Source organism: Mobula birostris, chromosome 19, assembly GCF_030028105.1.
Source record: "Mobula birostris isolate sMobBir1 chromosome 19, sMobBir1.hap1, whole genome shotgun sequence".
NCBI lineage: Eukaryota > Metazoa > Chordata > Chondrichthyes > Myliobatiformes > Myliobatidae > Mobula > Mobula birostris.
In genome coordinates this window covers 2,179,759-2,203,035 of record NC_092388.1, presented here as the reverse complement: position 1 = coordinate 2,203,035, position 23,277 = coordinate 2,179,759, and the positions used below count along the sequence as shown (strand labels likewise).

The 23,277-nt window shown below is 41.9% G+C and overlaps 1 protein-coding gene across 7 annotated transcripts in view; it reads right to left on the bottom strand.

Moving 5' to 3' along the window:
- The window catches only part of LOC140212381 (protein PALS2-like), a 205,656-nt gene that overhangs the window by 79,106 nt on the left and 103,273 nt on the right, over positions 1-23,277 (bottom strand). For 4 of the 7 annotated variants that reach the window (XM_072283113.1, XM_072283120.1, XM_072283116.1 and 1 more), the window contains one exon: positions 1,320-1,421. In XM_072283113.1, coding sequence (XP_072139214.1) covers positions 1,320-1,356 — 37 coding nt within the window. In that variant the 5' untranslated portion in view covers positions 1,357-1,421. Of the gene's footprint in view, positions 1-1,319; positions 1,425-23,277 lie in introns of all 7 variants that reach the window. The other 3 variants (XM_072283114.1, XM_072283117.1, XM_072283118.1) reach the window with 1 other exon arrangement.

The following is a 23,277-nucleotide window of genomic DNA, read 5'->3' as shown; positions in this document are numbered from 1 at the left end:
GCCATGACGAAATGGCAGAGCTGACTCGATGGGCTGAATGGCCCAATTCTGCTCCAGTGTCTTATGGTCTATAATGAAAGGCCTTCCTTATAATTAGATACCCTACATTAAACTAATTTTAAACCTTCAGCCTTGAAATGATGGAGTTAAACCAGCACACATAATGACGAAAATTATTTGGCAAAAGCTAAGCTATCTCTAATCTTAGTTTATTTAAACGCAAACAACAGGAATTCTGCAGATGCTGGAAATTCAAGCAACACACATCAAAGTTGCTGGTGAACGCAGCAGGCCATGCAGCATCTGTAGGAAGAGGTGCAGTCAACGTTTCAGGCCGAGACCCTTCGTCAGGACTAACTGAAGGAAGTTAGTCCTGACGAAGGGTCTCGGCCTGAAACGTCGACTGCACCTCTTCCTACAGATGCTGCTTGGCCTGCTGCATTCACCAGCAACTTTGATGTGTGTTGCTCTAATCTTAGTTGTTTCTTCTGTTACGTAACCTGCTTCACTATCAATGGCAACAGTTTTAAAACACACTGAACTCAAGTGAGTAATGTTGATGCTGGGGAATTGAATATTCCCATCTTGGGTACCCAGCGATTGTAGCAATTTTGAGTTAGATGCAGTACAGAGTGTCAACGTCCTCCGCTGTTCCTTCAGAAAATGATAATCCTCTGCACTGAGGAGATACTTCATTCAAACCCTAAATTGTTTCTGCTCCAACTGCTTAAATATTATTTCAGAATAATCTTGAATATAGCTGTAAACAGCAACTTTACTGAGTGTAGCCCTGAAAAGAAATGTTACAGCTTTTTCTAGCTATTTTTAAAATGTCAAAGTAAAATCTCCATTTTAATTGGTCTCATTTTTCAGATGAAAGCATTATGTATCAGCTTCCTGAGAACAATGAGCTTGAGCTTTATTTCCCTGTTGTAGCATTTTGTTCCAAATTCATAATATTTAAGTGCATCATGCTTATCCTTCTACCCCGCCCCCCCCCCCAAACAGCATTAAAATTCCAGGTTACCCCAGCAAACAATAAAGAGCATTGCAACAACCATTTGAAATAGTTAATATGCTGTTAGACTGTGACATGTTCTGCACACCTCATTTATTAAATATAGATGGAGTTCATTGTAAACCATCAGTACTGGTTATCCGACGGTTAAAGCTGCAGCTGTTATCTGAACTAGCGCTTTAAGTGTAGAATTATGATACACATTTATCAGTAAGCGGGAAGGGAAACAAACACTAGAGTGCATCATTCGGTCAAAGTGGAATTCTAATTACATTATGTGTTCTTGGACATTTCATTTTACCTTCATTCATTTGCTGATCCAAGCCCCTTTCAATCATCCAAAATTAACTGGACCGCTCATATTATGACCCAGTTATATTTTTCTTTAGGTAGTAGTTCCTTCCTACTGAAAGAAAAAAGCATGGGGAGAGGGGAAAAATAGATTAAAACATGAAGATGAAACAGATACAAAATGCTCACAACATGGTTCTTTGTAACTAGTATTTCAGTGGTTTTAGCATTTAAATAACATAAGCCCACAACTTCAAATAAATCCAGAACTAATGCCCCACATTCAACCAAATAGTGGTCCAAATGACTCCAAAATGGACCTAATATAATGTTTCACTTGGAAAGGGATAATCTAGTCTCTGGAAATATTTGCTTATTCCAGTTAATAAAATTCATTCGCCCACACACGCCTACATACCTTAAAGCTTCAGCCTAAAGACTACAAGTTATTTTAACTTCCAAATTTTCATTTAAGAATATTTTATCTCAAGAATTAAACAAAACAGATCCACTGACATGGAAAATAATTTAAATATAAAGCATAAGCAACAAAATTCGCATCTCAGTCCAAGGCTGTAAAATATTACTGTCTACACAGAAATCAAATCTCTCACATCACTGAGAGTGACCTCAGGTTCCTCCCTGGAATGTATATATGCTGATGTTACTCATGCTACACTGTATGCAATTCAAAGGACTCACAAATTTTATTGTACAATTTAGTTTACATTGCACATGGCTTCAGTGGAAGAAAATAAAAGACGCTAACTATATTTATTTGTCAAATCTACTGTATACATATTTTAAAAAGCCACAGTTAAAATGACAACGAAAGGAGATGGTGTTTTGACAAATAAAAGGAATTAGTTGGGCAGGATCAACAGCAGAATCTTACAACATCTCTGTCTTAAAATAATAAGATAGTGGTTATGTTTAATTTAGAGATACAGCATAGTAACAAGCCGGAACCACCCCATTTCACACCCATTACACTCCATTAACTTGTCTGTCTTTGGACTGTGGGAGGAAATTGGAGCATCCAAAGGAAACCCACCTGGTCATGGGGAGAATAGAAACTATGTCAGGATGCTGTTCATTTAACACCATCATTCATACAGTCTTGATCAAAAAGCAGCAGAACCTGGGCCTCTGTAATTGGATCCTCAGTTTCCTAGCTGGAAGATCACAACCTGTGCGGACTGGTAATAGTATCTCCTCCACGCTGACAATCAACACAAGCACCCCTCAGGGATGTGTGCTTAGCCCACTGCTGTACTCTCTCTTACCCATGATTGTATGGCTAGACACAGCTCAAATGCCATCTATAAATTTGCTGATGATAAATTTGCAGAATCTCAAATGGAAATGAGAGGGCGTACAGGAGTGAGATACACCAGCTAGTGGAGTGGAGTGGTGTTGGAGCAACAACCTTGCACTCAATGTCAGTAAGACCAGAGAGCAGATTGTGGACTTCAGGAAGGGTAAAATGAGGGAACACAAACCAATCCTCATAGAGGGATCAGAAGTAGAGAAAGCAAGCAATTTCATCTTCGTGGGAGTCAAGATCTCAGAAGACCTAACCTGGACCCAACATGTCAATGCAGCTATAAAGAAAGCAAGACAGCGGTTACATTTCATTAGGAGTTTGAGAAGATTAGGTTTTGTCACCTAAAACACTAAAACTTCTAGAGATCTACCATGAAGAACAAAGGTTCAAGGGTTCATTTATTACCAACTGTATACAACTCTGAACTTTGCCTTCTCCAGATAGCCACGAAACAATGAAAGAACATGAAAGTCATTCAGAGAGAAATATCAAACCAACCCCCGCACAAAAAACGAACTGCTTCTCTATCATCAACCCCTAATCCCCCTCTCCCACACAAAACAGAACAAGAACATTGACTCCCACACAAATAACTAACAAAACATTAATTCCACCCCCCCAAACAACCTCTCCTTCACACAAATAAATAACAGAGCACAAAAGAGCATCAACCCCTAAACTCAATCTGCCCAATCTGACAGGCTGCATTACTGCCTGTTAAGGGGGGGGGGGGGGGGGGGAACAGACTATTGCACAGCATGAAATAAACTACAGAAACGTTTAAAATTAGTCAGCTCCATCACAGGTTTTGGCCTCCTTAGTATCCAAGGCATCTTCAAAGAGCAGTGCCTCAGAGAGGCAGCATTCATTATTAAGGACCCCCATCACCCAGGGCATGCTCTCTTCTCACTGTTACCATCAGGAAGGAGGTACAGAAGCCCGAAGGCACACACTCAACAATCAGAAACAGCTTCTTCCCCACTGCCATCCGATTTCTAAGTGGACATTCAACCCATGAACATTATCTCACTTTTTTTTTATTATTTCTGTTTTTGCACTACTATTTTTAGTTTAACTATTTAATATGCATGTACAGTTGCAAGAAAAAGTTTGTGAACCCTTTACAATTACCTGGTTTTCAGCATTACTCATAAAATGTGACCTGATCTTCATCTAAGCCACAATAAGAGATTAACACAATCTGCCTAAACTATTAACACACAATTATATTTTTCTTGTATTTATTGAACATACTATTTAATCATTCACAGTCCAGGCTGGAGAGAGTATGTGAACCCCTGTATTTAATAACTGGTAGAACCTCCTTTAGCTGCAAAAGTTTCCTATAGCTGCTGATCAGACTTACACAATGGTGAGAAATTTTAGACCATTCTTCCATACAAAACTGTTTCAATTCATCAATATTTCTGGGGTGCTTTGCATGAACAACCTTCTTCAGGTCATGCCACAGCATCTCAATTGGGTTAAAGTCCGGACTCTGACTTGGCCATTCCAAAACACAAATTTTCTTCTTTTTAATCCATTCTGTTATTGAATTACTCTTCTGTTTCTCATCTTTATCTTGTTCCATCATTCAGCTTCTATTAAGCTTCAGGTGACGAACTGCTACCGTGACATTCTCCTGTAAAATGTCTTGATACCATTTTGAATTCATTGTTCTCTCAATGACTGCAAGCTGTCCAGGCCCTGACATTCCTTGCACCATGCTTCACAGCTGGGATGAGATTTTGGTATTGGTGTGCAATGCCCTTTTTCCACCAAGCATTCTGCCAAAAAATTCAACTTTTGTCTCATCTGTCCCCAGAACATTGTCCCAGAAACGCTGTAGAACATCCCGGTGAACTTTTGCAAACTTGAGACATGCAGCAATGTTTTTTTGGAGAGCAGTGGTTTCCTCTGAGGCGTCCTTCCATGAACACCATCTTTGTTCAGTGTTTTTCTTATACAGGGCACATGAACAGAGACTTTAACAAGTTCTAGAGATTTCTGCATGTGTTTTGCTGTTACCTTTGGGTTCTTTTTCACGTCCTTTAGCAGTGCACATTGTGTTCTGGATGTGATCTTTGCAAGACGCCCACCTCTAGGGAGAAGAGCAACAGTACTGAATTTCCTCCTTTTGTAGACAATTTCTCTTACTGTGGACTGATGAACACTTGGGTCTTTAGCAATGTTTTTTTCCCTTTTCTAGCTTCATGCATCTCTACAATTCTTCTTCTAAGGTTCTTGGAAAGTTGTTTTGATCGAGGCATGGTTCACAAACACAGATCTTTCTTGAGAACAGGAGGCGCTGTCAGTAACCTGACTTTGCGTGTCTTTTTTTTAAATATAGGGCAGGAGACTTCTACAACCCCCACCTCCAAACTCATCTCACTGATTGGAATACCTGATTCCAAATAGTTTTTGTAGAAGGCATTACCCCAGAGGTTCACATACATTTTTGACTGTGATTGTTTAAATGGTACGCTCTGTATTGACAAAAAGAAGTACAATTGTTTGTGTGTTATTAGTTTAGACAGATTGTGTTTGTCTATTATTGTGACTTGGATGAAAATCAGACCACATTTTAAGAATAATTAATGCAGAAAACTAGGTAATTGCAAAGGGTTCACAAACTTATTGTCTGGGTCACCTAGTCAGAGCTAAAAGGAACAAGGCTGGGAGGTGGGGGGGGGGGGGCAGAAACCATAGAACAATGTTGGTTTTAGCCCTGGAATAGAGCCGGTAAGAAGGTGATCCAGGTGACCTTGAGCCAATGGGATGGAGAATGAGTCAGGGGCTCGAAATACCTAACAGTAATGACCCTTCAGCAACCAGAGAACAGCCATCGCTGATGACGAGGATCCCATGGGCACCTGGAGATCGGGACCACAAGGAACACTTGGCCAATGTAGACTCCTTTTCCGGGTAATACATAACCTCTTCATTGACTGTTCATGAAGAGTCACGGAATTCTAGTGGAGGTGGAGGTGTACACAGGTAGCTAGTTTGTGAACCCATGTGCTTTTTAGTTGAGACAATAAAGGTTACTTGTTGGTAAATACATATTGTCACTATGCCTCTCTGATTACTGATACTAAGGGGTATCCTTATAACAATAGGGATAATGCAGAGAAGTGCAGTGAGAAAGGGAGGAGCTGAAAAATTGTGTGAGCATCAAATTTGTGTGTCGTGGTGCTGGGATATTGGGTATTAGAGGAGAACTATATGAAGCCCATCACCAGTTCATAATGTCACGGGATGGACAAGTTTGAGCTCTCTGTAGATAACAGTGAGAAGAATCCTCGGCTGATGTAAAAGAAAGTCAGACTGGAAGCAGTGGTGTGGAAGGTGGCGCAGCTGTCACAGGTCTAATAAAGAAAGTGCAATGGATTAGAACCTGGTTGTTGGGGAGAGAATACTGAAGGCTAATACCTAGTAAATAGGGATATGGATTGTGCTAATGTGGTAACAGAGAATCACAGAGAATGCCTAGAAGTATAGACACAGAATGCAGCAGCAACAACACCCAGGAGTTTCAGGGACGTGATAATTATGTTACAGCATGTGTAAATTGTTAAAATATAAAATTGGATTTACTGTTAAACCTGTGGACAATCATTTTATTCTGTAATCAGGACCTAGCCTGTTACTTAATTAAGTCTTCCTGTAGCCACCATTTTATTATTCAAATGTAGTTTTACTGGTAATCTCTTCAACTGAGAATGTAAAAGCCATACCAAATTCACACTCAGGTACATCAGCTTTCGCTGGTCTCTGGGTGCACACCAGATTTTAAATAAGTTGACAGTTACTTTGAACACCAACTCAGTGAAGCCTTTCAGTTGCTCTCATAAACCCTTTCAGAAATTAATACTGTGAATTATAGATATCGATTGAGACTCCATCCCCTGTGATAAAAGTGGAGAAAGTACAGAAGAGAAAAGCAGAGTTGGAGATAGAGTAATGTAAGATAAAGATAATGACAATAAAATTTATGGCAAGACCAAGTAAATTCAAGGAACACAGATGTGGTAAAGATGTGGTAAAACCAGTGCTACCATCTTCAGATCTTTTCAAACCAGAAAAATTAAGCACCCTGCCAAATGTTGATGCCTAAAATGAGCAGTCACCTCATTTGGCAAAACTGAATCAGATTTAATATAGGGTTTACTATTTCTAAAGTGCAAAGACAGAAGCATCAGATCAAATTTTACCAGACAGCCATAAACAATTTCACTGAGAGGACATGTAATTTTCACACACAGCAATGCAATGAAAGAGCAATCTAGAATTCCTTCAACCATCCCCTCCAATGGAGTTTGGGGGGGAGGGGGAGAGAAATCAGTAATGATCGAATGGTGGAGCAGGCTCAATGGGTTGAATGGCCCAATTCTGCTCCTATGTTATATGATTTGTATAAAACTAAAAAAGAAAAAATGCAATAACTGCACTAGTGCCAGATAAGGTACAATATCCTGTAAGTGGGTGCTGCAATTCCAATTACAGGCAACTCTGTGCAAATAAGCTATACAGCAACCATGTACAGTAGAGACTGATACTCCATGTTGATGAGTTAACTTATTCTGCAAAAACTCAGCGCCAAACATCTGATTCCCACAGCACACCATACTCCCAATTACTGATCACTCGCTTGTTGAAAATCAATTACAAACTGCAACACAACTATGAACAATTGATGTTTCAGGTCAAGACTGATCCATCCTAAAGAACAGTATTGCCCGAAATGCTGAAAAGAGTCTGATGAAGGGTCTCGGCTCAAAATGTCGACTGTTAATTCCTTTCCGTAGATGTGGCCTGACCTGCTGACCTTCAGTATCTTGTGTGTGTTGCTCTGCATTTCCAGCATCTGTAGAATCTCTTGTGTTTACTATGTGATCTTGGCTCTCACCTTGCTGAAGGGATCATGAACCAACAGAGCAGATACAGAGTAAGTACAGAGGGGGAGGAGAAGTACCAAGTGCTAGGTGGCATGTGAAACAAGGAGGGGAGGGAAGGGTGAAGTAAAGAGCTGGGAAGTAGATTGGAGAAAGACAAAGGTCTGGAGAAGGGGACATCTGATAGGAGAGGGTAGAAGACCATGGAAGAAAGAGAAGGGGGAGGAGCCCCAGAGGGAGGTGATAAGCAGGTGAGGAGATGAGCTGAGAGAGGGAAATGGGAATGGGGAATAAACATAGAACATAGAATAGTACAGCACAGTACAAGCCCTTCGGCCCACAATGTTGTGCTGACCCTCAAACCCTGCCTCCCATATAAGCCCCCACCTTAGATTCCTCCATATACCTGTCTAGTAGTCTCTTAAACTTCACTAGTGTATCTGCCCCCACCACTGACTCAGGCAGTGCATTCCACACACCAACCATTCTCTGAGTAAAAAACCTTCCTCTAATATCCCCCTTGAACTTCCCACCCCTTACCTTAAAGCCATGTCCCCTTGTATTGAGCAGTGGTGCCCTGGGGAAGAGGCGCTGGCTATCCACTCTATCTATTCCTCTTATTATCTTGTACACCTCTATCATGTCTCTTCTCATCCTCCTTCTCTCCAAAGAGTAAAGCCCTAAATCTCTGATCATAATCCATACTCTCTAAACCAGACAGTATCCTGGTAAATCTCCTCTGTACCCTTTCCAATGCTTCCACATCCTTCCTATAGTGAGGTGACCAGAACTGGACACAGTACTCCAAGTGTGGCCTAACCAGAGTTTTATAGAGCTGCATCGCTACACTGCGACTCTTAAACTCTATCCCTCGATTTATGAAAGCTAACACCCCATAAGCTTTCTTAACTACCCTATCCACCTGTGAGGCAACTTTCAGGGATCTGTGGACATGTACCCCAAGATCCCTCTGCTCCTCCACACTACCAAGTATCCTGCCATTTACTTTGTACTCTGCCTTGGAGTTTGTCCTTCCAAAATGTACCACCTCACACTTCCCCGGGTTGAACTCCATCTGCCACTTCTCAGCCCACTTCTGCACCCTATCAATGTCTCTCTGCAATCTTTGACAATCCTCTACACTATCTACAACACCACCAATCTTTGTGTCATCTGCAAACTTGCCAACCCACTCTTCTACCCCCACATCCAGGTCGTTAATAAAAATCACGAAAAGTAGAGGTCCCAGAACAGATCCTTGTGGGACACCACTCGTCACAATACTCCAATCTGAATGTACTCCTTCCACCACCACCCTCTGCCTTCTGCAGGCAAGCCAATTCTGAATCCAACTGGCCAAACTTTCCTGGATCCCATGCCTTCTAACTTTCTGAATAAGCCTACCGTGTGGAACCTTGTCAAATGCCTTACTAAAATCCATATAGATTACATCCACTGCACTACCCTCATCTATATGCCTGGTCACCTCCTCAACGAACTCTATCAGGCTTGTTAGACACGATCTGCCCTTCACAAAGCCACGCTGACTGTCCCTGATCAGACCATGATTCTGTAAATGGCCAAAGATCCTATCTCTAAGAAACTTTTCCAACAGCTTTCCCACCACAGACATAAGGCTCACTGGTCTATAATTACCCGGACTATCCCTACTACCTTTTTTGAACAAGGGAACATTCGCCTCCCTCCAATCTTCCGGTACCATTCCCATGGACAACGAGGACATAAAGATCCTAGCCAGAGGCTCAGCAATCTCTTCTCTCGCCTCGTGGAGCAGCCTGGGGAATATTCTGTCAGGCCCCGGGGACTTATCTGTCCTAATGTATTTTAACAACTCCAACACCTCCTCTCCCTTAATATCAACATGCTCCAGAACATCAACCTCACTCACATTGTCCTCACCATCATCAAGTTCCCTCTCATTGGTGAATACCGAAGAGAAGTATTCATTGAGGACCTCGATCACTTCCACAGCCTCCAGGCGCATCTTCCCACCTTTATCTCTAATCGGTCCTACCTTCACGCCTGTCATCCTTTTTTTCTTCACATAATTGAAGAATGCCTTGGGGTTTTCCTTTACCCTACTCACCAAGGCCTTCTCAGCCCCTTCTTAAGCTCCTTTCTTGCTTCCCTATATTCCTCAATAGACCCATCTGATCCTTGCTTCCTAAACCTCATGTATGCTGCCTTCTTCCACCTGACTAGAATTTCCACCTCACTTGTCACCCATGGTTCCTTCACCCTACCATTCTTTATCTTCCTCACCGGGACAAATTTATCCCTTACATCCTGCAAGAGATCTCTAAACATCAACCACATGTCCATAGTACATTTCCCTGCAAAAACATCATCCCAATTCACACCCACAAGTTCTAGCCTTATAGCCTCATAATTTGCCTTTCCCCAATTAAAAATGTTCCTGTCCTCTTTGATTCTATTCTTTTCCATGATAATTATAAAGGCCAGGGAGCAGTGGTCACTGTCCCCCAGATGCTCACCCACTGAGAGATCTGTGACCTGACCCGGTTCATTACCTAGTACTAGATCTAGTATGGCATTCCCCCTGGTCGGCCTGTCCACATACTGTGAAAGGAATCCTTCCTGGACACACTTAACTCTGCCCCATCTAAACCCTTGGAACTAATCAGGTGCCAATCAATATTAGGGAAGTTAAAGTCACCCATGATAACAACCCTGTTATTTTTGCAGCTTTCCAAAATCTGCCTCCAATCTGCTCCTCTGTATCTCTGCTGCTACCAGGGGGCCTATAGAATACCCCCAGTAGAGTAACTGCTCCCTTCCTGTTCCTGACTTCCACCTATAGTGACTCAAAAGAGGATCCTGCTACATTACTCACCCTTTCTGTAGCTGTAATAGTATCTCTGACCAGTAATGCCACCCCTCCTCCCCTTTTTCCACTCTCTCTATCCCTTTTAAAGCACTGAAATCCAGGAATATTGAGAATCCATTCCTGCCCTGGTGCCAGCCAAGTCTCTGTAATGGCCACTACATCATAATTCCATGTATGTATCCAAGCTCTCAGTTCATCACCTTTGTTCCCGATGCTTCTTGCATTGAGGTACACACATTTCAGCCCTTCTACCTTACTGTCTTTACACCGTTTATTCTGCTTCTCTTTCCTCAAAGCCTCTCTGTATGTTAGATCTGGCTTTACTCCATGCACTTCTTTTACTGCTCTATTGCTCTGGGTCCCATCCCCCTCGCAAATTAGTTTAAACCCTCCCGAACCATGCTAGCAAACCTACCTGCAAGGATATTGCTCCCCCTCGAGTTCAGGTTCAACCCATCCAATCTGTACAGGTCCCACCTTCCCCAGAAGAGATCCCAATGATCTAATGGTATGGAGGAAGCAATTACTAGAAATTAAAGAAACTGATGTTCATACAATTAGGTTGGAGGTGTGATGGCACCTCCAACCTAATTGTTTTTGGTTTCAACAGCCCTATGGCATTTTACATTTCCATTTCAGGCACATCTGTTCTCACCCCATCCTCCCGCCACGCTACCAGGGACAGGGTCCCTCTCGCCCTCGCCTACCACTCCGCCAGCCTCCGCATCCAGCACATAATTCTCCCAAAACTTCCGCCACCTCCAACTGGATCCCACCACCAAAACGCATCTTTCCCGCCTCCCCCCCCCACTTTCTGCAGGGATCGCTCCCTATATGAATCCCTTGTCTATTCGTCCCTCCCCACTGGCCTCCCTCTTGGCACTTATCCTTCTAAGCAGAACAAGTGCTACACCTGCCTCTACATCTCCTCCCTCACTACCAAAACAGTCCTTCCAGGTGAGGCAACACTTCACCTGTGAGTTGGTTGGAGTCATATACTGTATTCGGTGCTCCCAGTGTGGCCTCTTATATACCGGTGAGACCCGATGTAGATTGGGTGAACGCTTCACCAAGCATCTATACTCTGGCCGCCAGAACAAGCGGGATCTCCCAGTGGCCACCCATTTTAATTCCACTTCCCATTCTCATATGTCCATCCATGGCCTCCTCCACTGTCGGGATAAGGCCACACTTAGGTTGGAGGAGTAACACCTTATATTCTGTTTGGGTAGCCTCCAACTTGATGGCATGAACATTGACTTCTCTAACTTCCAGTAATGCCTCCACCCCCCCCTCACCAATTCTCATCCTCCTGTCCCTCTCTCACGTTATCTCCTTGCCTGCCCATCGCCTCCCTCTGGTGCTCCTCCCCCCTTTTTCTTTCTTCCATGGTCTTCTGTCTCTTTCACCAGTCAACTTCCTAGCTCTTTGCTTCATCTCTCTGCCTCCAAGTTTCACATATCGCCTGTCATTTCTCTCTCCCTTCCCCCCCACCTTTCAAATCTGCTCCTCGGTCTTTTTTTTCTCCACTGCTACCAAAGGGTTTTGGCCCAAAACACAGACTGTACTTTTTTCCATAGATGCTGCCTGGCCTGCTGAGTTCCTCCAGCATTTTGTGTGCATTTTGCAGAAGGGAGCTTTTGGAAAAGGCAGCTTCAGTGAAAAGCAATCAAGTCCCAACTCTGCTGGGCTAGCTAAACTAAACCCAATTTTTAAATACTTTTAATGAACTACCTGGCCTGCTCTGTTCTACTCACCTGATCAGATTCTCACATAATTTCCAGGAGGGAGTTGGGTGCTTAATCAGAGATCAAAATAATGACCCGTTGTATTTGTTAGTCACTGAGAATTCCAAAGTATGCTCACACCTTGGAAAATTTTTTAATTGCTTAGAAGTGTCAACACGTAAACACACTATTGTTTGCTTTGTGTGTCACAGAGTAGTCATTTTAATTGGTCTCTGAAGATTTGCCATCGCCCCAGTTTTATAATTAGTTGACTCCTACTCCAAATCATTAATTTTCATGTCTACACTTAAAAAGTCACAAGTATACTGCACTGAACAAATTATATCCAAAGCAGATTTACCCAAAGCAAAACAGTAATAATGACGTAGTGTGCCAATTAAGTTACTGAAACACTACTTTGATGCCTGTACTAACAATTTTATTTTTAGTTATTTAGAGATACAGTACGATAATAGGCCCTTCCAGCCCAACAAGCCCGCCTGTCCATTTAACCTACTGACCTGTACATCTTAGCAATGAGAGAGGAAACTGGAGTATCCGGAGTAAAACCATTTAGTCAGGGGAAGATTGTACAAACTCCATACAGACAGAGGTGGAATTCAATCCAGGTGGCTGGCACTGTAATAGAGTTATGCTAACCACTACACTACGGAATGCAGAATAATTCAAACCCCACCATGGAAGCAGCGGAATTTTAAAATACTAGATTCTAATGTTGGACCGTAAGACATACGAGCAGAATAAGGACATTTGGTCTTCATGGATCAATCATGGGTGATCTTTTTAATCCACTCCTCAGCCCCCCTCTCCAGCCTTCTCCCCATAATCTTTGATGCTGTGGCCAGTCGAGAACCTTTCAAGCGCTGCCTTAAATGACCCAACGACCTTCCCTCCACAGCTGCCTGTAGTAAGAAATTGCACAAGTTCACCACCATCTGGTGAAAAGTTTCTCCAGATCTCTGTTCTAAGTAGAATGGACACACCTCTATCCTGAGGCTGTGCCCCCACCATGGGAAACATGAACTCAAGAAATGTATTTACAATCTGCACAAAATCATCAAGGCAGCGAAACAACAATGCAGAGACAAGATTCAGACTTAACTTTCCACCAACAACACATGCAGCTTATAGCAAGTCTGCACATCATCGCAGACTTCAAAACTAAACACTATGGAGTTTCCAACATCAATGCCTCTGTCCCAGATGAGCTACATCTTTTTTACGCTCAATTTGATGTCACCAATACTGAGCCCGAGGATACCTGCAGATGATGCAACCAGCAGCTTGCTCATCTCTGAGGCCAAAGTACGCAAGTGTTTCCAATGGGTGGACTGTCGCAAGGCTGCGGGGCGGGACGGCATCCCATGGCAAGTACTCAGGATGTGTGCCACACAGATGGCAGGTGTGTTTACAGGCATTTTTAATCTCTGCCTCTCCCAGTGTAGAGTGCCCTCCTGCTTCAAATCATCCACCATTGTCCCTGTACCTAAAAAGACCAAGATAACATGTCTGAACGACTGGAGTCCTGTCATACTCACCTCAATAATAAGCAAATGCTTTGAGAGGCTGGTCAAGGACTACATCTGCAGCATGCTGCCACCCACACGGGATCCACTACAATTCGTCTACCGACACAACCGATCAACACACGACGCAAGAGCCACAACTCTACAATCCGTCCTTACACATCTGGAGAAGAGGGATGCTGATGTGAGACTGCTGTTTTTGGTCTGCAGTTCAGCGTTCAACACCATAATTCCCTCCAGGCTCGACAAGAAGCTCAGAAACCTTGGCCTTCACCCTGCCTTGTGTAGCTGGATCCTGACTTCTTGTCAGATCACCAGCAGGTGGTGAGAGTGGGCTCCCTCAGCTCTGCCCCTCTGACCTTCAACACAGGAGCCCCTCAGTGCTGTGTACTAAGCCCCCTCCTTAACTCTCTGTACACCCATGACTGTGTGGCCATCCACAGCTCCAATCTGCTAATCAAATTTGCTGATGACACTAAACTGATTGGCCTAATCTCAAATAATAATGAGCAAGTCACCACCCTGACACAGTAGTGTCAAGAAAACAACCTCTCCCTCAACGTCGCAAAAGCAAAGGAGCTGGTTGCGGGACTACCGGAGGAATGGAGATAGGCTAACCCCTAAAAATATAAATGGATCTGGGGTTGAGAAGGTAAACAGCTTTATGTTCTTTGGCATAAACATCACTGAGGATCTCACATGCTCTATACATACCAGCTGTGTGGTGAAAAATGCACAACAGCACATCTTTCACCTCAGACAGTTGAAGAAGTTTGGTATGGCCACCCAAATTCTAAGAACTTTTCTATAGGGGCACAACTGAGAGCATCCTGACTGGCTGCATCACTGCCTGGTATGGGAACTGTATTTCCCCCAATCGCAGGTCTCTCAGAGAGTGCTGCGGACAGCCCAGCACGTATGTAGATGTGACCTTCCCACTATTCAGGATATTCACAAAGACAGGTGTGTAAAAAGGGCCCGAAGGATCATTGGAGACCCGAGTCGCCCCAACCACAAACTGTTCCAGCTGCTACCATTCAGGGAACCGTACCGCAGCATAAAAGCCAGGACCAACAGGCTCTGGGACAGCTTCTGCCAGCAGGCCATCAGACTGCTTAATTCATGCTGACGCATCTGTATTTCTATGTTACATTGACTATCCTGTTGTACATAATATTATAAATTACTATAACTGCACATTGCACATTTGAACAGAGACATGACAAAGATTTTTACTCCTCATGTATTTGAAGGACGTAAGCAATGAAGTCAATTCATTCATATCCTTTCCATATCTATCATGTCTTGGCCTTTCAACATTTGAAAGGTTTCAATGAGATACCCTCTCATCCTTCTAAATTCCAGCGAGTACAGATACAGAGCTATTAAACGTTCCTCGTATGATAACCCTTTCATTCCTGGAGTCATCCTTGTGAACCTCCTCTGAACCCTCTCCAATGCCAGCACATCTCTTCTTAGGTGAGGAGCCCAAAACTGAAGGCGAGGCCTCACCAGTGCTTTATAAAGCCTCAGCATTACATCCCCAGTCTTGTATCCTAGAGCTCTTGAAACAAATGTGAACATTGCATTTGCCTTTCTCACCACTGACTCAACCTTTAAGTTAACCTTTAGGGTGTTCTGCACAAGGACACACAAGTCCCTTTGCATCTCAGATTTTTGTATTTTCTCCCCATTTAGAAAAGAGTCCATACATTTATTTCTACCAACAAGGTGCATGGCCATGCATTTTCCAATATTATATTTAATTTGCCACTTCCTCGTCCATTCTCCTAATCTGTCTAAGTCGTTCAGCAGTCTGCATGTTTCCTCAACACTTTCTCCACCAATTCTCATATCATCTGCAAACTTGGCAACAAAGCCTTCTATTCCACCATCTAATCATTGATACACAGCATAAAATGAAACAATCCTATCACCAACCTCTGCGGAACACCACTAGTCACTGGCAGTCAACCAGAAAAGGATTCTTTTCTTCCCACTCGCTGCCTCCTACCAATCAGCCAATGCTCTAACCATGTCAGTAAATTTACTGTAATACCATTGGCTCTTAAATTGATAAAAAGCCTCATATGTGGCACCTTGTCAAAGGTCTTCTGAAAAGTCCAAATATACAACATTCACTTTATCTATGCTATTTGTAATCTCCTCAAAGATCGGGCAAGGTTTTGCTTAAGCAAACCGTGCTGACTTTGTCCCATCTTGCCCTGTGTCACCAAGTATTCCATAACCTCATCCTTAACAATTGATTCCAACATTTTCCCAACCACTGAGGTCACGCTAATTGGTCTACAATTTCCTTTCTGCTACCTTCTTCCTTTCTTAAAGAGTGCAGCGACATTCGCAATTTTCCAATCCTCTAGCAACACGCCAGAGGCCAATGATTTTTGAAAGATCATTACTAATGCCTCCACATCTCTACTGCTACCTCTTACATAGTCATAGGGAGCAGTTCATCTGGTCCACGTGACCTATGTACCCTTAAGTCTTTCAGGTTTTTGAGCACCTGCTTCCATTTAATAATAACTGCACTCACTTCTCTTCCCTCACACCCTTCAACATCTGGCACACTGCTAGTGTCTTTCACAGTAAGTATTTATACAAAATACTCATTTAGTTCATCTGCCAGCTCTTGTTCCCATTATTATTTCTCCAGCCTTATCTGCTAGCGGTCCGATATCCACTGTCACCTCTTTCATTTTTTTTACATACTTGAAAAAGCTTTTACTATTCACTTTGATATTGTTTTCCACCATGCTTTCATCTTTCATCTTTTCCCTAATGATTCTTTCAGTTGCTCTCTGTAGATTTTTAAAAGCTTCCCAATCCTCCATATTCCTGCTAATTTTTGCTTTGTAGTATGCCCTCTCTTTTGCTTTCATGTTAACTTTGACTTCCCTTGTCAGCCACAGATGTACTATTTTGCCATTTGAGTTTTTCTTTGTTTTGGAATACATCTATCCTACACCTTCCTCATTTTTCCCAGAAACTCACACCATTGCTGCTCTGCTGTCATCCCTGCCAGCTTCTCCTTCCAATTACTTTGGCCAACTCCACTCTCATACCACTGTAATTTCCTTTACTTCACTGAAATACTGCTATGTCAGACTTTACTGTCTCCCTATCAAATTTCAAGTTGAACTCAATCATATTGTGGTCTCTGGTTCCTAATGGCTGTTTTTACCCTAAACTCCCTAATCACCTCTGGTTCATTACATAATCCCCGATCCAGTATAGCTGATCCCCTCGTAGGCTCAACGACAAAACTACTTTAAAAAGCCTTGTCATAGGCATTCAACAAACTCTCTCTCTTAGATTTTCCCAATTGATGTGCATGTTGAAATTTCCCATAACTATCATAACATTGCCCTTTTGACATGCCTTTGTAATCTGTAGTCCACAACCCAGCTACTGTTGGGAGGCCTACATATAACTATCATCCTTTTACCCTTGCTCTTAACTCAACCCACAAGGATTCAACGTCTTCTGATCCTATGTCACATCCTTCCACTGATTTGATGCCATTCTTTACCAGCCCAGCCACGCCACCCCCTCTGCCTACCTTCTTATCTCTCCAATACAACATGTAACCTTGTTCATTCAGCTCCCAATTACAACGATCCTTCAGCCATAATTCAGTGATGGCCACAACATCATACATGACAATCTGTAATAGTGCAATAAGATCATTCACCTTATTTCTTATACTTTGTGTATTGAGTACTGTATTTCCTACCCTTTTTGATTCTGTATCCTTAATGCATCGATACTCACCCTGATGGCTGCAATTTTGTCCTATCATCTGCATGCCCTTCCCGATAGTCTGACAGCATGCTATATTTGCCTTTTTACCATCTGTCCTATCCCAAGTCCCTCTACTCCAGTTCCCACCCACCTCCAAAATTAGCTTAAACCCTCCCCAATAGCTCTAACAAACCTGTCTGCAAGAATATTGGTCTCCCTTGAGTTCAGATGCAGCCCATCATCTTTGAATAGGTCATACCTCCCCCAGAAGAGATCCCAATGATCCAAGAATCTGACCCCTGCACCAGCTTCTCAGCCACACATCAATCTGCCAAATCATCCTGCCTCTACCCTCACTGGCATGTGGCACAGGACCTGGAGGTCCTGCTTCTCAGCTTTCTGAACTAGTTCTCTAAATTCTCTTTTCAGGACCTCTTTGCTTTTTCTTCCCATGTCATTGGTACCAATATGTACCAAAACATCTGGCTGCTCTCCCTCCCTCTCCAAAATGCTGTGGATGCGATCCGAGACACCCTGAACCTGGCAACAGGGAGGCAACACACCCTTAGGGTGTCCGGCTCACATCCACAGAATTTCCTGTCGCACCCCTGACTATTGACTCCCCCATCACTATTGCTCCCCTCTTTTTTTCCTTCTACACCTTGGACCAATGCTCAGTACCAGTAACCCAGTCTCCTTGGCATTCCCCTGGGAGATCATCCCCCCACAACAGTATCCAAAGCAGTATACTTATTGTTGAGGGGATAAGCAGCACTTTGTGGTAGGATAAAATTATAACAGGGTCTCTTCTGAAGGAGTTCAAGAACCAAAATCCCAATTGTCTCAACATAAATGTGCACAACCTGTTACCAGCTCCTGCATTGGAAGAGATTACAATGACTCAATGAGGATACAAAAGATTTGCTATAATTTTTTTTAAAAATGTACCATCTATTTAGCTGCCTGCTACTCTTTCACTACTATCACACTGAACTTTATTCTAGTTTCTTCCCTTCAGGCCCTTCCCAAGCTTATCTTGTCTGAATTCCACAACTTTAAAACTGCTCACCTTCTAGTTTACATTCGACTTTTGCTTGTTGATACTATAAATATTTTATTCTTATTCCCCACAGACCCATTTTTGCCAAAATGCCAAAAACAAACTCATGCCCTTTATAAACTAATAATCTCATTTCTGCCCACTTTCTCCTTTAGCGTTGCGCATACTTCTATAGCTCCCTGTAGGACTTTCACAAATGAAGTTTGTACTCCTGCAAAAGCACTGAAAACATGTTTTTTTTAAATATATAAAGTACATGTGATATTCTCCAGTCATGTTAAAAAAAAAGTCCTGCATATCCTACATTTGCTCCAGTCTACTCAGTAGATGCTCACACCATCTTTTCCCAAAAATTATCTCTATTCCTCATTTTGTGGAATACCCTCACTTGGCTACTCAGATCTACCCTGGCATCACACTTTCCTTCATTATCTCTTAGGAACCTTCCTTCAACACTTAACAGCTTCCTCTTGTGATTTTCACCACTGATCAACCAAACTAAAAACAATTAATCTACCAGTGTGTAGGTTTTGCCTGAGCTATGGTGACATTGTAACATTTCCCTTTATTGGCCACAGTGCTTGAGGATGGACTTAAACAACATTGACCATGGTCGTTAATCCATAATGAAAACGGCAGAACCAGACCAAACAAAAAAGTGTAAACAGTATAGTATGTAGTATCTCAAATATGGATTTATACCAGCACCAGGCAACCAACAACAGCCAGTATGTCTGTTGTGTGGAAGTTTTTTTTCCCCAAATGAAGCAATGAAACTTCCCAGGTTTCTTGAACATTTTAGGAGAATACACTCTGATAAAGCAAACAGGAACTTGGCTTATTTTCAGTCATTTCATGAAAACTCTCAGAAATGGAAAACACTTTAAAATATGTTTGCCAACACTTCAAAACATGTTTGCCAGCGCTTCAAAACTAAACAGTGATGCTTTGAGTGCTTCATACAACATTTCATTGCTCACGGCTGAGTGTGGAAAGCCCCATACAATGGAGAACTGATTCTGCCAGCAGTAAGGGAGGTCCGAGTATAGCTTTGCATAAGTCACCAGACCCAATAATTAAAGCGATTTTGCTCAGTGGCAACTCTGTTCAAAGATGAAATGTCTGAGAATCATGCAACATACTTGGGACAACAGAATTTGCCAGGCAACAACTCCTTGCTTCTTGGTTATGTTTGTGTCAAAAAAGATGAGAGGATGGTTCAAGCATTGTTATCTGCAAGGGGACTACAAACAAATACAAAGGAGGAGTCAATATTTCAGGTTGTTGAGCAATTTTTCCAAAGAGAAGGGCATTCCACTCAACACCACTTTTGCTCGTGCAGCAGATGGGGCACCATCAATGACAGGACTGTGGGGGTTATTATTTTCTTGAAAAAAAAGCTGTACCTAACATATTTACCATTCATTATGTAATTCACAGTCAACATCTTTCCACGAAAAACCCAAGTGATCGGCTGCACAATCATTAAATACTGTTACACAGCAGTAAATAAAATCAAGTTCCTTCAGCTATTTCAAGAGCCTTGTATTGAATATGTTGAATAGTTTTAATGTTTACTATTGCACAAAGAAGTCAGAAGCTCTCAAAAGCAAACTGCCTGAAACACTTCTATATGCCTTTTGGAACAGTGATAACATTCTTTGAAAACTATAAGGCTTCATTCAGTAGTCAACTCAGGAATATTAAGCACGACATTGTTTACTTGTCAGAATTATCCACAAAGTTTAATGAAATCAATCTTAAACTGCAAGAAAATGATGTGAGTTTTATCAAAGTCAAATCAGTCGTCTCCAACTTCTGTCCAAGTTAATCCTATTTAAGTGCAACATTGGTTGTTGCGACCTTTTCCAATTTCCAAGCCTCTTGGAGCTGCAGGAGAATGAAATAATACCAAGTCATCTTCCAGTGTACTGTGCCCACCTGGGTGAGCTGCATAAAGTCATGTCAGAGATTTCAGGATCTTCTCCAGATCCAAACTCCAGATTGCATAATAATGCCTGAACGCTTGTAATGAAGAATTAACAGGAAGGATGGAGGAAGAACTGATTTCGCCATAAAATGACTTTGATCTGAAGCCGAGGTTCAAAAGGTTATACCAAAACACTTGATTGCAGAAACCAATCTCTGAATGCTACCCTGCACTGTAGACAAAAATTCCAAGATGCTGTTTATTGCCTTTACAATAAAGAGCTTTATGCAACCACATAACAATATCAAATATCTGCAGCAATTAAAGTGGAAGTATTTCCTAAATGCATCTCTCCTCTCCTTTGAGATGAAAACCTGAACAAAACTTGTTTTCTATAGCTCCAAGCCAATTCATCTCATTGAAAGGTGAAAAAGCAATGAAGTAGTGAATTGTTGGACTACTAATGTATGCTCTAAAATTGATGAAAATTGTTTTTACTGTAATTAATTTTATTTGTAGCCTTAAATAGATTTGAATAATTTTTGCAATTATTTGTCACTGCTTTGAATTTGCAGCTTCTATTTTCTTTCACTGTGCATCATATATCAATATTCTTCATAGTTTTTAATGTAATGGCTAGAGAGGGAGTGTGCATGGGATGTTGCTGAGAACCAAGGGGTTAGTAACCCAAAAATGATGGGAAACGACTGCTCTAGACTCTTCACTTTACTTTATACTTTATTGTCACCAAACAATTGATACTAGAACGTACAATCATCACAGCGATATTTGATTCTGCGCTTCCTGCTCCCTGGATTACAAATCGATAGTAAATATAAAAATTTAAATTATAAATCATGAATAGAAAATAGAAAAACGGAAAGTAAGGTAGTGCAAAAAAACCGAGAGGCAGGTCCGGATATTTGGAGGGTATGGCCCAGATCCAGGTCAGGATCCATTCAGCAGTCTTATCAAAGTTGGAAAGAAGCTGTTCCCAAATCTGGCCATACAAGTCTTCAAGCTCCTGAGCCTTCTCCCAGAGGGAAGAGGGACGAAACGTGTGTTGGCTGGGTGGTCGTGTCCTTGATTATCCTGGCAGCACTGCTCCGACAGCGTGCGGTGTAAAGTGAGTCCAAGGACGGAAGATATGTTTGTGTGATGTGCTGCGCTGTGTTCAGGATCTTCTGCAGCTTCTTCCAGTCTTGGACAGGACAACTTCCATACCAGGTTGTGATGCACCCTAGAAAAATGCTTTCTACGGTGCATCTATAAAAATTAGTGAGGGTTTTAGGGGACAGGCCAAATTTCTTTAGTTTTCTCAGGAACTAAAGGTGCTGATGGGCTTTCTTGGCAGTGGACCCTGCTTAGTTGGACCAAGTCAGGTCATTTGTGATATTGACCTCAAGGAACTTAAAGCTTTTGACCTGTTCCACTTGCGCACCACCAATGTAAATTGGTTTGTGCAGTCCGCTACTCCTTCCAAAGTCAACAACCAATTCTTTTGTCTTGCTGATGTTGAGGGATAGGTTATTGTCTTCACACCATGCCACCAGGTTCTTAATTTCCTCTCTGTACTCAAACTCATCATTACCCAAGATACGGCCTACAATTGTTGTGTCATCAGCAAACTTATATATTGAGTTTGATGGAAACTTGGCTACACAATCATGGGTGTACAGTGAGTACAGCAGGGGGCTGAGTACACAGCCTTGTGGGGCACTGGTGCTCAGAGTGATTGTAGAGGAGAGTGTGTCTCCTATTTTTACAGCCTGGGTCCTCCACATGTCCTCCAAACTCATCACTCATGCCTACACCTGACAAAGCTGTCACTCACCTCCCATTCTATCTCCTTTAGCTTCATTCCATTTTTGGTTGATTGAAGTACCTCAAGCTGCTTCTCTACAAAAGGATGTTGAGCTGTGAACTGTTGTTTCAGAAATGATGCAAATGATCAATTTTATATGAAACTGTCCAGCAATGATGAATAAACACATTCAATTTGTATTATTCTAAAGGACATAGCAAGCAAGGAGAATAAATAAAACACAAAAAACTTCAGTGAACAAAATGTTGGGAAAATGTTATGAAAAAATTAATCTTACAAACTGTTTAAACTAGATAAAATCCATTGTAAAACTTAGTAATTTCTCTGCTGCTTCAGTTTTCATTTATTTCCACAATGCTCAGATCCAAGATTTACTAAAGCCAAGACTTTAGAATCAGAGTGTACCTTATACAATCTGCCAATTTATGCAAATGGACAAATTAGTTGGTGATCGTATACCTTGGTGGATATATGTCACTAGCCAATTTGTGATCTCCCAGACTTAATCAGGTAGGATGAAATTCAGCAGCTGCTGATCTATACAGGTCTACTGAAATTAAAAAGCACAACACTGCTAATTGATACTAAAAATAAACTGCACATAGTTTGGGTGGGGGTGGGGTGTCAATTAATCCAGATGCTTCACATCTAGACATTGCATTGTAAAAGCAGCAAAAAGCACACTGTCCAGATATAAATCTGTGACCTAAGGATATTTTAAGAGGCATTTGCAATGACATAACGATATCAAATATCTGCAGCAATTAAAGTGGAAGTATTTGCTAAATGATTGATATACATCTCTCATCTTCTTTGAGATGAAAAACTAAGAAACAGACAAATAAATTGTATTAAATTATTTCCTTCAGACCAAACAGCTGTCAAATTAAAACTTGCTGACAAACACTTCAAATTAACAGACTTCAGTCTATGTAATCTGTTTTGCAATACTTTTTCCAGCTTGGGGAAATACTGGACTAGTCATTATTTCTTTGATGTATAGAGCAAAAAAAAATGCTGTTAAGT